The 13,775-nt window shown below is 57.0% G+C and overlaps 1 protein-coding gene across 5 annotated transcripts in view; it reads left to right on the top strand.

The window, feature by feature from the left end:
* SHISAL1 (shisa like 1) overlaps positions 1–13,001 on the top strand; it is a 135,183-nt gene extending 122,182 nt beyond the window's left edge. For 4 of the 5 annotated variants that reach the window (XM_045463478.1, XM_045463475.1, XM_045463479.1 and 1 more), the window contains exon 5: positions 4,515–10,397. In XM_045463478.1, the coding sequence (XP_045319434.1) occupies position 4,515 (1 nt within the window). In that variant the 3' untranslated portion in view covers positions 4,516–10,397. Of the gene's footprint in view, positions 1–4,514; positions 10,398–12,794 lie in introns of those variants that run through there. The other variant, XM_045463476.1, reaches the window with a different exon arrangement.
* Positions 13,002–13,775: the final 774 nt, after the last annotated feature.

Genomic DNA, 13,775 nt, shown 5'->3' with positions numbered 1-13,775 from the left:
ATGGAGAGAGAAGGTTTTGGCTTCCTCTCTGATGGGACGGGGGCCCTGAAGGATTTTGAGCCGAGCGGTGACATAATCTGATCCGGGTTTGCACAGGGTCCCTCTGGCCCAGGGTCCCAAGGAAGCCACTGCAGGAAACCTGTGGGCCCGACCCGCGGTGGGAGAAGGGGGCGCAGGAAGCGTGTGGTTCACGGGTACGGCAGAAGGCGGGCCCGCTAACGGATCGGAGTGGGCTTTGAGGGAAGAGGGGGCCCAGACATAGCCCTGGGGTTCCGGTGCGGGCCACAGGAAGGATGGACTTATATTTCCTGAGGTCAGGGCCATCGTGGGAAGGCCGACTGGGGAAGAAGATCCCGGTTTTAGTTTAGAGCAGGTTACGTTTGGGATGTCCGGTGAATCTCCAGTTGGTGATGCCAAGTGGACAGTTTGGAAGTCCCTGAGGTCAGAGAGCCCTCAATGTATAGTGTCTGAGCCCCCGGGAGGAGATGAGCTCCTCAGGGGCGATGGAGGTGGAGAGGAGAAGGGAGGAGAAGGGGGGAAGGGACGTGGAGAGGAGCGTGAGCAGCGGTGACCAGAGAAGCAGAAGGAGAACCGGGAGAGGTTCTGGAGTGTCGCGGAGACCAGAGGAGTGACCCTGTGGCAACCCCACTGGCGGAGGCGGGCGGGAGGGTGGGGAGGGGAAGGGAGAAAAGGACCAGAATCGACCACGGGATTTAGCAACACGGAAGCCTTAGGTGACCTTGACAAGGGCAAATTCCGCAGAGTAGTTGGGACAAAAGCCTGTCTGCGGGGGCCGAGGGACAGCGGAAATGGAAAGCCAGCGGTCACTTCCTCCTCCTGCCTTTTCGATTCAGCCACAGCTCACGTCTCAGTGTCTTGCAAAGAACCAGAAATTGCATTTATTTATTTATTCCTTCCTGCCTTTGTCTTTAAGTTCATTTCAGTTTTATTAAGGAGTGTTTATTTACTTTGAGAGAGCGGGGGAGGGGCAGAGAGAGAGGAAGAGAGAGAGAGAGAGAGAGAGAGAGAATCCCAAGCCGGCCCTGTGCTGTCAGCGTGGAGCCCGACGCGGGGCTCGAGGTCACAAACCGTGAGATCATGACCTGAGCTGAAACCAAGAGTCAGACGCTTAACCGACTGAGCCACCCCGGCCGGCGCCCCAACTTAATTTCACTTTTAAGGTAGCAGTTGCTTTTTCCTGGAGTTTGTTTGGCCTTTCTTTTTTAATTTTCTGAGTGGGATTGTTAATTCATATCCTGTCTATTAATACCAGTATTTAAAGCTGTAAATTTTCCTCTGAGCGTCTCCTGTGCATCCCACAGGTTCTGAGATGTGCTATTTTCATTTTTATTATGGTCCCCAGTTTCTGGAATCTTAATTCCCTGGCTCTCTCTTGGACCCAAGAGTTATTAGAGAGTTTCTAAACGTCTTGGTGGTAGAGTTGGCTTTGATTTGTGGTTTGGTTGTAAATACTTTCAAATTCTAGTGTATCGTGATCAGAGCACGTTATCTCCTTGTTGAAGTTGGGAGTTTGCTCTCTCCGTGGTCTGATAGTCATTTTCTGTGCGTTTGTTTTCAAGACCCTTTGAATAGAAGGCGGATTGTGTTGAATGCGCACACACACGCACACATCTGCACACGACACATACACACACATTTGTCAACTTACTCTGCAATGGACAGAGAGGTTAATCAAAACGCGTGAGTACCAGTGGGGCCCCTGGGCGGCGCAGTGGGTTGAGCGTCCCGACTCGATTTCAGCTCAGGTCATGATCCCAGGGTGCTGGGATCGAGCGTGGAACCTGCTTGGGATTCTCTCTGACTCCCTCTGCCCCTCTCCCCGGCTTGCATGCACACTCTCGTTCACGCTCTCTCTCTCTCTCTCTGAAATCAAAAAAATACGTATTTTCATTTACGTTTGTAAAAAATGCACAAATACTAGCCAACGTGTCCCCTGCTTCCTACATTTCCAGCAGTTCTGGCCCCGTAAGGCAGAGGCCATGTTATCTGGTGCACAGACACCCCTTACTCTGAGATCCTCGTGGTGACTCATCCCCCCACCTCCCGCCCCCCCCCCCCCCCCCCCCCCGCCCAGCACCCTGCTTTTTCTCCTGCTCGACTCCAGCTTTACCTAAGATTCGGATCAAGACCCCTTCTGCCTTCAGGAGACCTTGTTTGTCATCTGGTCTGAGAGTCTTTTTTTTCTTTTTTTTTTTTTAAGCGAGTGTGTATGGCTCATTAGCATTTCCTGACGTGGCAGCTACATTTGGTGTTCGTTCTGTCACGGTTTGTGATGGGCTTCCCGCTTTTCTAGCGTTTGTGGAGGTTTGTCAATTTCCACCATATGGTCTCTGTTTTCTTTGTTTCGTTTTTTGTGTCTGTGTCTTGTGACAATTTGCAAGGCTGTGTTTTTGATCCTGTGGTTATCTTTATAATTATGCTGTGATAGGACACCCTTAATTCTCTCTTTCTTTAGACCATGTTTATTTTCTCCCTACATATGAAGGATGTCCAAATCCGAATATTTCTGTTTTCCTTCCCCTTCTCTCCCTTCCGCCAAATGCTTTTGGTTGCTTGTGTTTTATGATTTTTTTTTTTTCTGTTTACTGTTGTGCCTCTAATTTTACTGAAACCTCGGAACGATTCTTCAGACCCCTGAACGTAAGTGACGAAGACGTGGTTGATGGGATATTCCCTCCTTCCGTCTCACCTCTACCCTCCTATCCGTTATTATTTACACCGGCCCTCTGTTTTCGCTTTCCTTCTTTCCTATAATAGTCACGACCCTCGGCTTTGTCTCAGACGGTCCTGCCGTTAAATAGATTCTCGCTGCCAGGGCCCTTGCCGTGCTCCCCCCGTTTGGCCTTGGTCCTCGAGTAATTTATATATAAGGACTCACGAGAACTCTGTTTCCAAAAGAGGCTCAAAAAGACGGTGGGAAACTTGAAAGATGGTTCATCTGGGTTTTCCATTCTTGGTTCGTGCATCCTTCAACACGTACGTAGGAAACCCCTGTGATGTGCCTGCCGATTACCGTCCCAGCCCCTGAGAATACAGCAGTGAACACAGAACTCAAACCCTTTGGTCCCCTCGTGGCTTACTTTCTAGCTGGGGAGACACATAGTAAATTGGACCAGTAAGTAAACTTGGTGTATGCTATGGAGAAAGGTAAAGCAGATGGCGGGGGGGGGGGGGGGGCAGGGTCACTGGACCTGACTTTGCTCCAGGCAGAGGACGAGGCTCTGTGGAACCCCTACCCTGCACCCACGCACGTGTGCCCATGGATGCAGAGCAGGGAGGTTGGCTTCTCGGCCTCTGGCCTGCTCTGGAAGGATGGGCTGTGCTGGCCTTGTCAGAGCCCCGCCCTCAACTCCCCGGCCTTGGCCCTCCTGACACACCCTGGGGCTTGATTGAAGATGGCTTATCGGTTAAGAGCCGTGATCAGATGCGAGTAACAGAAGCCCAGCCGCCCTGGCGTGGAGGTGAGCTGTCAGGACCCAGCACCAGAACCAGCTTCCTCCCGGCCCCCCACGACACCTGCATTAGCGAGTGTCCCTCCTTCTCGCGCTCTTACCTGGATTCACGTCCCCTGCGCAGTGGACTTCCGCCTACACGGGGCTGGGTCACGTGACCACCCCGTCTGCCAGGAAGTCTGGGAAGGTAAGTGTCTGCGACTAGGCCGTTACCCCTTTGAATGGATGTGGGACAGAGGACTCACAGTGCCATCGCGACGCTGCTGTTCAAAGCTGTGAGTGCCCTGTGGGCCCGTGTTTGCCCTCCTGCCCCTGCCCCGTGGGTCTCTCGGCCCGTCCCTGTGCCAGGAGCACCCTGGTTTCCGCCCCATCGCTTCGTAGGGTATGGTCACATCCAGTGACATGATTCCAAGATTCACAATGGTTTTTATTACGATCGTGAGTGGTATTGGTGCCTGTTCTTAGTATCTTCTAGGTTTTTATAGCAAGGGTGGCTGTGTGGTTTATCATCCAAATCAAAATCCTTACTAGCCCGGAAGGGGAACAGTATTAAAAATTATGCCAGAACAGCTGGTGTTACCTGGGATGACCCAAGCTGAGACACGTGGTCACTCTGGTAATTGTTGCCGTAGATAAACACCATTGGGCTTTGGAGGTGAATCTGATGTCTCGTGGACTGAAAGTCGTATCTCTGTATCTGTGTTCTGTCCTAACAATTGCCCTGTGGATTCTCTTGGATTTTCCGTGTACGTTGTCTGCTGTTAGTTGTGATTCAGTTTCTTCTTTTCCACTCCTGAGACACTGGGCTTTTTTTCTTGTCTTATTGCATGGGCCACGGGTGCTGGTCCTGGATGGAGCCATGGTGGTGGCGGACGTGATCGTCCTGCTTCCCGTGTTAAAGCCAAGTGGTTCTCAGTATCCAGAAGCCACGCGCTTGGACAAACCTGGCTTCTCCTGGCACTGAGGCCCAGCCGAAAGGTCCTCAGTGAGTCCCCACGGAGGAGACACCAGGTGACGTTTTCTTTCCTTCTGCTTCCCCAGAAAACCCTTTCGCCGTGCCTCAGGATGGGGGAGGTGAGACCCGAAGCACCCGGCACGACCTCCGAGAAGAACCACGTCAGCAGAGACCCCAGGGAGAGCCGAGGTGGCTGCAGCGGTGGCACAGGAGGGAATGCCACCTGTGCCCCCAACCCCCTTCCGCGGACTTCTAAGACTAGGAGCAAACTCAGGGGTGGGGGCCGGGGGCTGTAAGGGAGGGAGGGGGTCGTGAGCCACCCGTTCGCAAGCAATAGTCCCGTTCTGGGCCGGTGGCTTCTGAGAGGGGACGCCAACGTGGACTCGGGATGGGCAACACAGAGCCACTCTAATGCAAGCCTGTGCGATGTACCCGTGGGCCCCTTGCCTCCGCTCCCTCCAGTCGTGGCCTGTGGGCCTTTCCGTGTCAGAATACCGAATGTGAGTGTGTGTGTGTGTGTGTGTGTGTGCGTGCGTGCACGTGTGTGCGATTTGGGGTGTTCTTTTTGTTTGCTGAGTCTCTGTTGGGGTCCCCGAGTCTTCTTATGGGCAGAGGTCCCCTGTGCTGGGGGTCCTTGCCGGCGTCCCGGGGCAAGCTTTTCGCCACAGCTGGCAGCTGGGACCCAGCTGGCATCAGCGGTGTCTCAGAGGCCACTGGGGCTTCGCAAATGCTAGTGAGGGTTTGTGCTTCTGGAATTTATTCCTGTCACAACGTGGTGACAGGAGACGCGTCTCGGGCCATCCATGGCGCAGGCACTCGGCCGCGTGTCTTTGTGCGCACGCTCTCCCGCCGCCTGGGAGGGGGGCGTGGTGAGCCCCCTGCAGAAGCGGCTCTGAGGAATGAAGGTGCCAGGGTCACAAGGCCAGGAGGAGACCGTCCCCTCTGTTTGATCTTAGGGGTGTGGGAACCCAAAGTCCAAGCTCCCCAGCCCAGGGCACCCCCAGCACAGTCCCTGGGAAATCTCACCAGTGGCTTCTCGGTCGACTGGCTATCGCCCCGAGTTCTCTGCCCACCACTGCCCTGAAACCCGCATCCACACAGCACATCCTGGTTAAGCACCTGCTGTGTGTCAGGCCCCAGGCTGGGCCGTGATGGGGACCGGCCCTGAGGCAGGTGGGCTTTGCCTCTGCCCTGGTGGGGCCACCATCTGATGGGATAGGCAGACACACAGATCTGTGCTGGACAGGGGGCTGTGGGAGCCCCCGGGGAGGGGGACGTTTCTAGAAACCATTCTAGTTTAAGGTGAGACTTCCAGAAACCCGATGCCTGTGACGTCCGTCCGCAGAGCTCCCTACCACCACCCCCACCCCTGCTGGCCCAGGGCACACACACGGAAGGGCATTGCCCCGGAAGTGATCACATGAATCCCCCAAGGCCACACTGCCAGTGTAGACACCCTCGTCCTGCTGGTGTCAGCGATGACCAGACCTCCCCCGGCTCTTGACTCGGTGGCCCCTGCTCGATACACGTGTGTCCCCTGATGGCACCTCCTCACCTAGCCAGACCCAGTGTTCTTGCACACAGACTATCTGCCCTTCAGACACAGCAAGTGAGCGGGCGGGCCCCTGCTCGTGGCGCTCGTGGGGAGAAGTGGGTCACGACTGAGGATGCTACCAATAGCGACCAGTGCGTGGCCGAGAGAATTCAGTCCAAACCGTCCGTTGGGGACCGTCTCGCTGAGAAGCGAGAGTCAGCCACGGGCATTAAAGCCAGGGGGAAGGCGTCCCAGTACAAAGGTCCTGAGGCAGCAACACGCTGGATGGTTTCGAGGAGCCGGAGAAATCCAGGGTGGCCGGGACCCGGAGGGAGAGCAGAAGGGGCGGAGGGTGAGGGAGTCCGTAAGGCTGTGCACACAACGACCCGTCCTTGGATGAAGCGCTCTCCGTGCACCCTGACCCTCTGTCCCTTCCACAGCTCTATAAAGAAAGGACGCTGCTCGTTTCGTGGACTAAGGCTGAGACCCCGATGGCCCCCGTGGCTTGCCACAGGCCGTGGGGGACCAGATGCACGGTTTCCGTGCGTCTCCCCAGACTGTGGTGCCCGAGCGTATGGCTTGGCAGGGGCAACGTGGGAAAACTTTGCTTGGGGTCTTGAGTAGGGCTGGGCGTGTCTTGCCTTCCCCGGACACCGTGGGGGGCCTTGGAGAGGTGCTCGGCAGCCGTCCCCGCCCCACCCCTCCCAGGCGGGTCACCCCTCACCTGTATGCATCCTAGGTGCCGAGCTTCGGGAATCAGGGGGACCTGAGAGTCGGGGGTGGGGCGGCCACAGAGACCCAGATCCTGACATCAGCTCTACCCCAAGAGCAGTGTGACCTCGGGCAAGTCCTGTGCTTCCTCTGCCCTCAGTTTACCCCTCGGGAAGAGGAAGGAGTCAGGCCAGGGATGTAGGGGGCTGCGTGTCTGGCTTCCCGTGGTTGTGGGTGACCCACACACAGCTGCTCGCTCAGAGGTGCCTCCTGGGCCAAGAAGGAGCTGGCTGGCTGTCCCCACCCCCCAGGCCTGGAGGCTGCTATCCCTTAGACCAGCCGGGGCTCAGACCCGCCTGATCTGCAGCCCTGAGAATTACGGTTTGCAAGGCTCTGCTTTGGGCCCCACCAGCAGTCTTTTCCGGGAGTGACTGATAACCCTGTGGGGGCTCGGGATGGAACATTCTGTCGGAGCGGAGGCCTCCCATATGTAGCTCAGCAGACATCAAAGACGCAGCAGGCCAGTGCGGGACAGCCTGCCGGGCAGAGCGCGTGGCGGGCGGGGACCCACAGCAGCGCCCCTTCCCAGCTCCTCTCCGAGCCCGTGTGTCACCTGATGGGTGTGTGGGTCGGGTGGGGGGCGTGAGAGGGAGGGGCCGGCAGTCACGGCCTCCCAGAGGGGCTGACAAGGCGCCCCGCGCGGCGGGCACGGGGACGGGTGTGCAGGTGCATCCCTCCCAGTGTCAAGGGCTCCTCCAAGGCCGGCAGAAGCCCAGCTCATCCCAGCGAAAACCTGTCCCCATCCTACTGTGGCAGGCCACCTTGCCAGTCAGTAGCGCATCCCTGAGAACCAGATACGGGGTAGTGACGAGTTCCGGTAGAGATTTACCGCGTTAGTGTTTTTTATTTTTAGCGACTCGCAAACCCGGGTGTTCAAGCTGCCTCTGTTTCCTTTTTACTGTGAGCTTCTGGCTTATCACCACGTCATTTGTAACAATGCCAGTAATAATAGTACAAAAAGAAAAATAAAAAGCAGAGAAAGGAGAAGACGACGTACCTTCCTGAAGAATTTCTCCCCGACGCCGGCCGGCCGGTCCGTGTAGCCGGCGCCCCGTATCCGTAAGGGCCTCCCCCGCCCCCCGCCCCCCGGGAACGCTGTGCGATTAACGAGCAGTTCGATCGATGCTTTAACTGTCGGCCGTGTATGGTGTAATCGGTGTGGTCGGGCGCCTGTTCGGGACCAGGACTGGGCAGCACCCTCGGGCCTCTCCGCCCTCACCTTGACCTCTGACGTCGCCCGCACCTCAAGGAGCAGCCCGCTGTCCCGCAGACCTGCCCGGAGCCGCCAGCCGCCTGGGGGACGGCTGACACGAAACGGGCGTTAACTGCACACACGCGCGCGTGGATCCCGTGTCTCCGTGGTTCCTGATACTTCACCAGGACAGGTGGGCAGTTAGCTAGGGCGGGTGGGGTTTCTCTTCACCATCCCAAACACCCTTGAGGCAAACTTGGCCCTGGGGCTGGAAGGAAGGGCTTGGAGGGGGAGGTGGGGCGGGGAGGGGGGACAGGAAGAAACACGGCCAGGGGTGGGGCAAAGAGACTTCGGCCACAAGACCCCTCTCGGCTCACCGTCCAATCAGAAGCTCTCTTTAGATCATTTCGGTCACAGCCAGACTGTGGGTGACGCCGTGCCGGGCACTGTCTCCCACGCAGATCCCCAGACCCTCGTCCGCAGCAGGTGGGGAGTCAGACCCTCCACCGCACCCCTCCCCAGCCCGTCACCCCCGCCCCGGCCCCGGGCCCCGGCCTGGCCGCCGGCTCAGCTGACGCCCCATTCGCTGGGTCTGCTGGAGCTCATGCCATCAAACACAAAAACAAAAACGGAAACAAACCAAAACCACCTTTTCCAGAGTCACAGACTTTAAAAACATGGTGTCTTGGTTCACTTTAATTTTGTCACCGTGGCTGATTGGGCAGGAAGAGCCGTGACTCTTCAGAAGTGAATTTGCAGGTTCCTCGACGATCCAGAATGACGTGACAGCTCCGAGTGGCGTTATCGGGGGCGTTTCTTGTCTGTGTGGAGGGGCAGCCTTGTCATCACAGAGCGACGTCCGTGGGTGACCCCCCCACCCCTTCCTCTGCCGTGGAAATCTGGGGTCGGAATGGTAGAGGTGACTTTCAGGAACTCCTGATCTTACCGCTTAGCTGGCGGGTGTCGGATGCCGTCTGCCTGGTCCCCACAACCATCTGTAAGGTCAGGGTGAGGGGAGCCAACCCCCCAGTGGGTGGTGACACTGCTCACTGCCACCTGCAGCCCCCGAGCCCATCACCGGGCAGGGGCAATGCCCTTTCCCCCCCCAGAACTCAGATGCTGCGCACCTGCTGTGTGGCCAGCACCACCTGAGGCCCCCCCCCCTCCCCAGCCAGCCTGAGGCACAAACAGCACCAGATGGGAGTTAAACAAACCTAGGCAACCTTGGGGGCTGTGGCCTGGAAAACAGATGTTGAAGTTGAACAGTAGGCGAGACAGAAGGTTCTAGAAGATCCACTCGTTCACGCATGCATTCGTTCATCAGTTCGACAAATATTTATCCCGCTCTGAACCCAGCGCGCATCTGGGAGCAGTTCCTGCCAAACACAGGGATGTCAGGGAACATGGGCTAGGATCCCCTGGGAAGTGGCCAGTTGTGCCCCACAGGAAGGCCCAGATCCACAAGACAAATAGGGATCCCCTCCATGATGGTGACCTTGGAGGTGGCATTGTCCCCGTCCCACCCCCAAGTTTTCAGTACCAGACCCGGCCAGATAGTTGGTGCTGGGTAGACGTTCGGTGAGTGAGCCGCTTTGACCGTTAATCACTCTGTATCGGAAACTCCTATCTTTGCATCAAAGCCCCAATGAGTTTGCCCTTGACAGAGTGAAATTCAGGGCTGCTGCAGGGGCCACCTCCGGGAGGCACCTTTCACAGTGCTGTCACAGAAGCGGTCATGGGTTCCCAGGAACATCGTTTCTGTGGACCACGTCGCCAACCGCGGCCCCAGTGGGCTTGTGCAATGAGGTGCCCTGTGAATGGCCCTAAACCACCCTCCAAAATGTGCAGGATCCCGTGGAAGTCAGACGAACCCCGGGGAGGGGGGGCGGCGGGAGGGGGGGATCGTGTGCTGGGGTGCGTGATTGAAAGTTACAGACGGCGCTGCCACCGCGGGCCCCCAGCGGAGCCAAACTGGTGGCCTGAGAGAATGTCTTCTTGGAACCCCACCTTGGTTTCTCCCCTTTTGCTTCCGCCCCCGTGTCGTGTGTTCCGACTGGTGGGACACATCACGGGCAGAGAGGCAGGCAGGCAGCCTGAGTAACGTGCAATAACGGAGTCGGGACGCCGAGGGTGAGGGGCTCGGTCACCCCAACAAGGCAGGACCCCCCCCCCAGGTGGGTATGTCCACCCCAGGGTCAGCCAGACAAGGGCACGCGGGTGAGGGAGGGAAAGAACGCGTCCTCTCTCCTGCGTGGCCGGACTTCCCACGAGCAGGCACCGGGTCTCCCTGGGAGCTGATAACCGGGAAAACCAAAAAAAAAAAAACAAAAAACAAAAAAACCCAGTAATATTCCTGATAATAATAATAATGTATTTTACACTGACTGTTGCTGCACTGTTTTGGTCTTTATATACAGTAGTTTTTATAAAGATGTCCTTAGGTTTTAATAAAGGAGGATCATGTCAACTGTTCCTGTGCCGAAACTTGCTTTGATGTTTCAAACGCACCGGAGGGAGCCTGCCCCCCGTGATCTGTGACTCTGCACCCGGGAGGCTGGAAGAGGAGGGCCTGAGGTCTCCGCTGGGGAGTCGTCCGGGGTGACATCACGGGCAGCTGGTCACACGCGTCCATCCGGAAGACCTCGGGGGCGTGGCCCCGAGGGCAGATGGAGAGGCCAGATGGGGGACCCCTGCCCAAGGGACAAGAGCAGGTCGGAGAGGAGCCGAGCCCCGAGGCCCGGCCGGTGGCGTCCACAAGGACACAGGTGCGGGTGGGGACGGGGGCTGCACGAGGCGGCCCTGCTCCTTTGTTATCTCCGGGAAGCCTGAGCCTGGCCTGGCATGGGGGGCAGCGTGTATTCCCACACCTGGCCTGGAAGGTGGCCCTGGGTGACCGAGTGCCGCCACCAGCCCGTGGGTTCTCGGAGGACGACCGCGCCCGCCGCCCTCCGGGAGGGACAGACACACTCGTTGGCAAACGGGGGTTTTGTGCCTCCCATACCTGCCGCCTGTGGGGACCGAGTGGGGGCCTCTTTCCACCAGGGTCTCAGCCCCGTTGACAATGTGGCCAGAGCAAAGCTCCGGTCTCAAAGGCCATTCGGAGCCCTGCCTCCCACACCCGATGGCCTGGTGTCCGGTCCCACGGCCCCGTGGGGGGAGGGCAGACCCGGCACACCCCTCTCCTCCCCAGTGCAGGGGGCATCCCGGCTGGAGGGGAGGAAAGGGACCAGAGGAGGGGAGGGCAGGGAGCTGGACGGATGTCATTGCTTTTGCTGCCGCAGGCATGTTCTTGGGGCACACGGAGGCTTCTCTGGGGAGCCCCGTGCTCCTAGGATGCAGCCATTTGTGCACGCTTGCACACAGACGCACACGCGCACACACACACACGGGGATGTGGTCTTGCAACAGCAAGCCACCCCACAGCGTCACTGCTGAGACCCCTCCCTCCCAGGCAGCTGTCCGGTCTCCCTGGAAGCTCCCTGCCCTCGGCAGAGCCAGAGGTGACAGGTCCCAGGGTCTGTGACCTCCCCTTCCTCAGCCCCGCTCCTCCCAGCCTCTCCGCCTCTGCCTGGGGGCTCGAGCAGGGCTGCTGGTGGGGAGCAGACTGGCCACCAGGGAAGGAAATGCCAGTTCTCTCCCTGCAGGCGCCCCACGTCTTTGTAAGCAGTCATCTCGAAATCCCATCCCCACACACACACACACACACACACACACATGCGCCTCCCCCGCCCGGCTCCGAGGAGGGGACAGGATCAACACCCCGAATGAAGAGTGTGCTCCTGGAAAGCTGCCTTCTCTCCCCCAGTTGTCCCTTATGCCGGGGGTAAGGGGGCCACACATGGCAAGGGACAATGATCGGCTTCAGATCCCTCAGGGCCGCGGACGCCCAGCCAACTGCCTTGGGCTGGATCGAATGGGCAATGGGGAGCCGTGGGCAGGTGTGGGACAACGGAGGGATGTCGTCAGTTCCCAATACCAGGAATCCAGAAGGAGGCCCCACCACACATCCAAAAAACATAAAAACCGATAAGAGACTTGGGAAAAACAAGTTCCCCAAACTGACACTAGAAAATAGAAGTCGAAAGAGCCCTGTAACTATTAAATACGTTGAATCCGTAGGCAAATTATTCCCACCAAGCAAACTCCAGGCCCACCTCCAGGTGGGTCCCGGAAATGTCAGGTTGGTAGAACATCAGAGAACAGTAACTAGAGGGGCGCCTGCGGGGGGCTCAGTCGGGTAAGCGTCCAACTCTTGATTTCAGCTCAGGTCCTGATCTCATGGTTCATGGGATCGAGCCCCACGGAGGGCTCTGCCCTGACAGCATGGAGCCTGCTTGGGATTCTCTCTCCCCCTCTCTCCATCTCCCTCTCTTTCTTTCTCTCTCTCAGAATAAATAAGGGGTGCCTGGGTGGCTCAGTCCGTTGGGCGTCCGGCTTCAGCTCAGGTCATGATCTCACGGTCCGTGAGTTCGAGCCCCGCATCGGCCTCTGTGCTGACAGCTCGGAGCCTGGAGCCTGCTTTGGATTCTGCGTCTCCCTCTCTCTCTGCCCCTCCCCCGCTCGTGCTCTGTCTCTCTCTGTGTCAAAAATAAATAAAAACATTTAAGAAAAATTTTTAAATAAACTGCAAAAAAATGAAACCATACCCATAAGCCACAGCATCAGCATATTAAAAGGAAGAATGTGATTATCTCAATAGGTACAGAAAAAAAAAAAAAAAAACATCAGTGCCCATTCAAGTTTTAAAATGCTGGGCAGGCTGGGAGCACAAGGGAATGTTCTCCAACCAGACAACAGATACCTGTGAAAAAAGTATAGAAGACACCTTCCAGACCTGGAGTCCTGAAATCTTGAAAGCTTTCCTTTCAGATCAGGAGCTGATCAGCCCCGGACACCTGTTCTCGCCACTTCTGTCCCACGTCGAATATGAACTCCCAGCAGCACTGTGAGGCAGAGACGAGGAATCTTCTGAAGGTGTGAAGGCCGAAATAGAAGGAATTAAAATGCCACCTTTCAAGACGATATGATGGTACAGGGAGGAAATCCAAAATAAATTAAACCCAGCGGCTAAGCATAAAAACTATATATATATATATATATATATATATATATATATCTCATTCAAGCAAAATCTGGCGGGGGTTGGTGAGAACCCTCTAGCATACATCACTCAGGGGCTCAGGCACCTCTAACCTGTTCACCATCATCTCACCCCGCAGCCACCAGGGTCACCGTGGTGAGGAAGGACAGAGCGTGAGGGTAACTCATCAGCTCTTGGACACTTTGGCCCGGAGGTAACGAGCGTCGCTTGCACTCATATTTCATTGGTTGGAACACAGAGCCCCACCTAACCGCCAGGCAGCTAGGAAAAGTAGTCTTCCTGGGGTCCCCAGATATTCAAGGCACGCTTTGTCCCACATGTAGAATCCAACTTGGAATCTTGGCTCTTAGAGCAAGTGACCTTCACGGCGCTCTTCAGAGGGTCTGTCCCGCCTCCTCTTGGTCTGGACACCTACAGGCCGCAAGAGACGTCACCTGCCTCCTCTACAGATCCCATATTCAGTGATGGAGCAAGGTCATGGCACCTGCGGGGAACCCTTCCACGTGGAGACGGGAACCAGTGAACACAGGTGGCCTTCTCTGCTCTGTGGCAATTCCAACGGCCTGCTGGGCAGACATGGTGAAGGGGGCAGCTTTCTCGATTCGGCTTCTCCAGAGGAAGTGCCTTGTTGGTTGTTCTCTCTGGCCCTGGAATATGTCCTGCCATCAGGCTCTTTGGTCACACCTGAAATGGGCTTGGGGAGTGCGCCCTTTGGGGGCTGTGCGATTCTCGGCAGCTGTCCGCCATGG

Source organism: Leopardus geoffroyi, chromosome B4, assembly GCF_018350155.1.
Source record: "Leopardus geoffroyi isolate Oge1 chromosome B4, O.geoffroyi_Oge1_pat1.0, whole genome shotgun sequence".
Lineage (NCBI taxonomy): Eukaryota > Metazoa > Chordata > Mammalia > Carnivora > Felidae > Leopardus > Leopardus geoffroyi.
The sequence above is the reverse complement of the archived record's forward strand: the minus strand, read 5'-3'. Positions and strand labels throughout refer to the sequence as shown.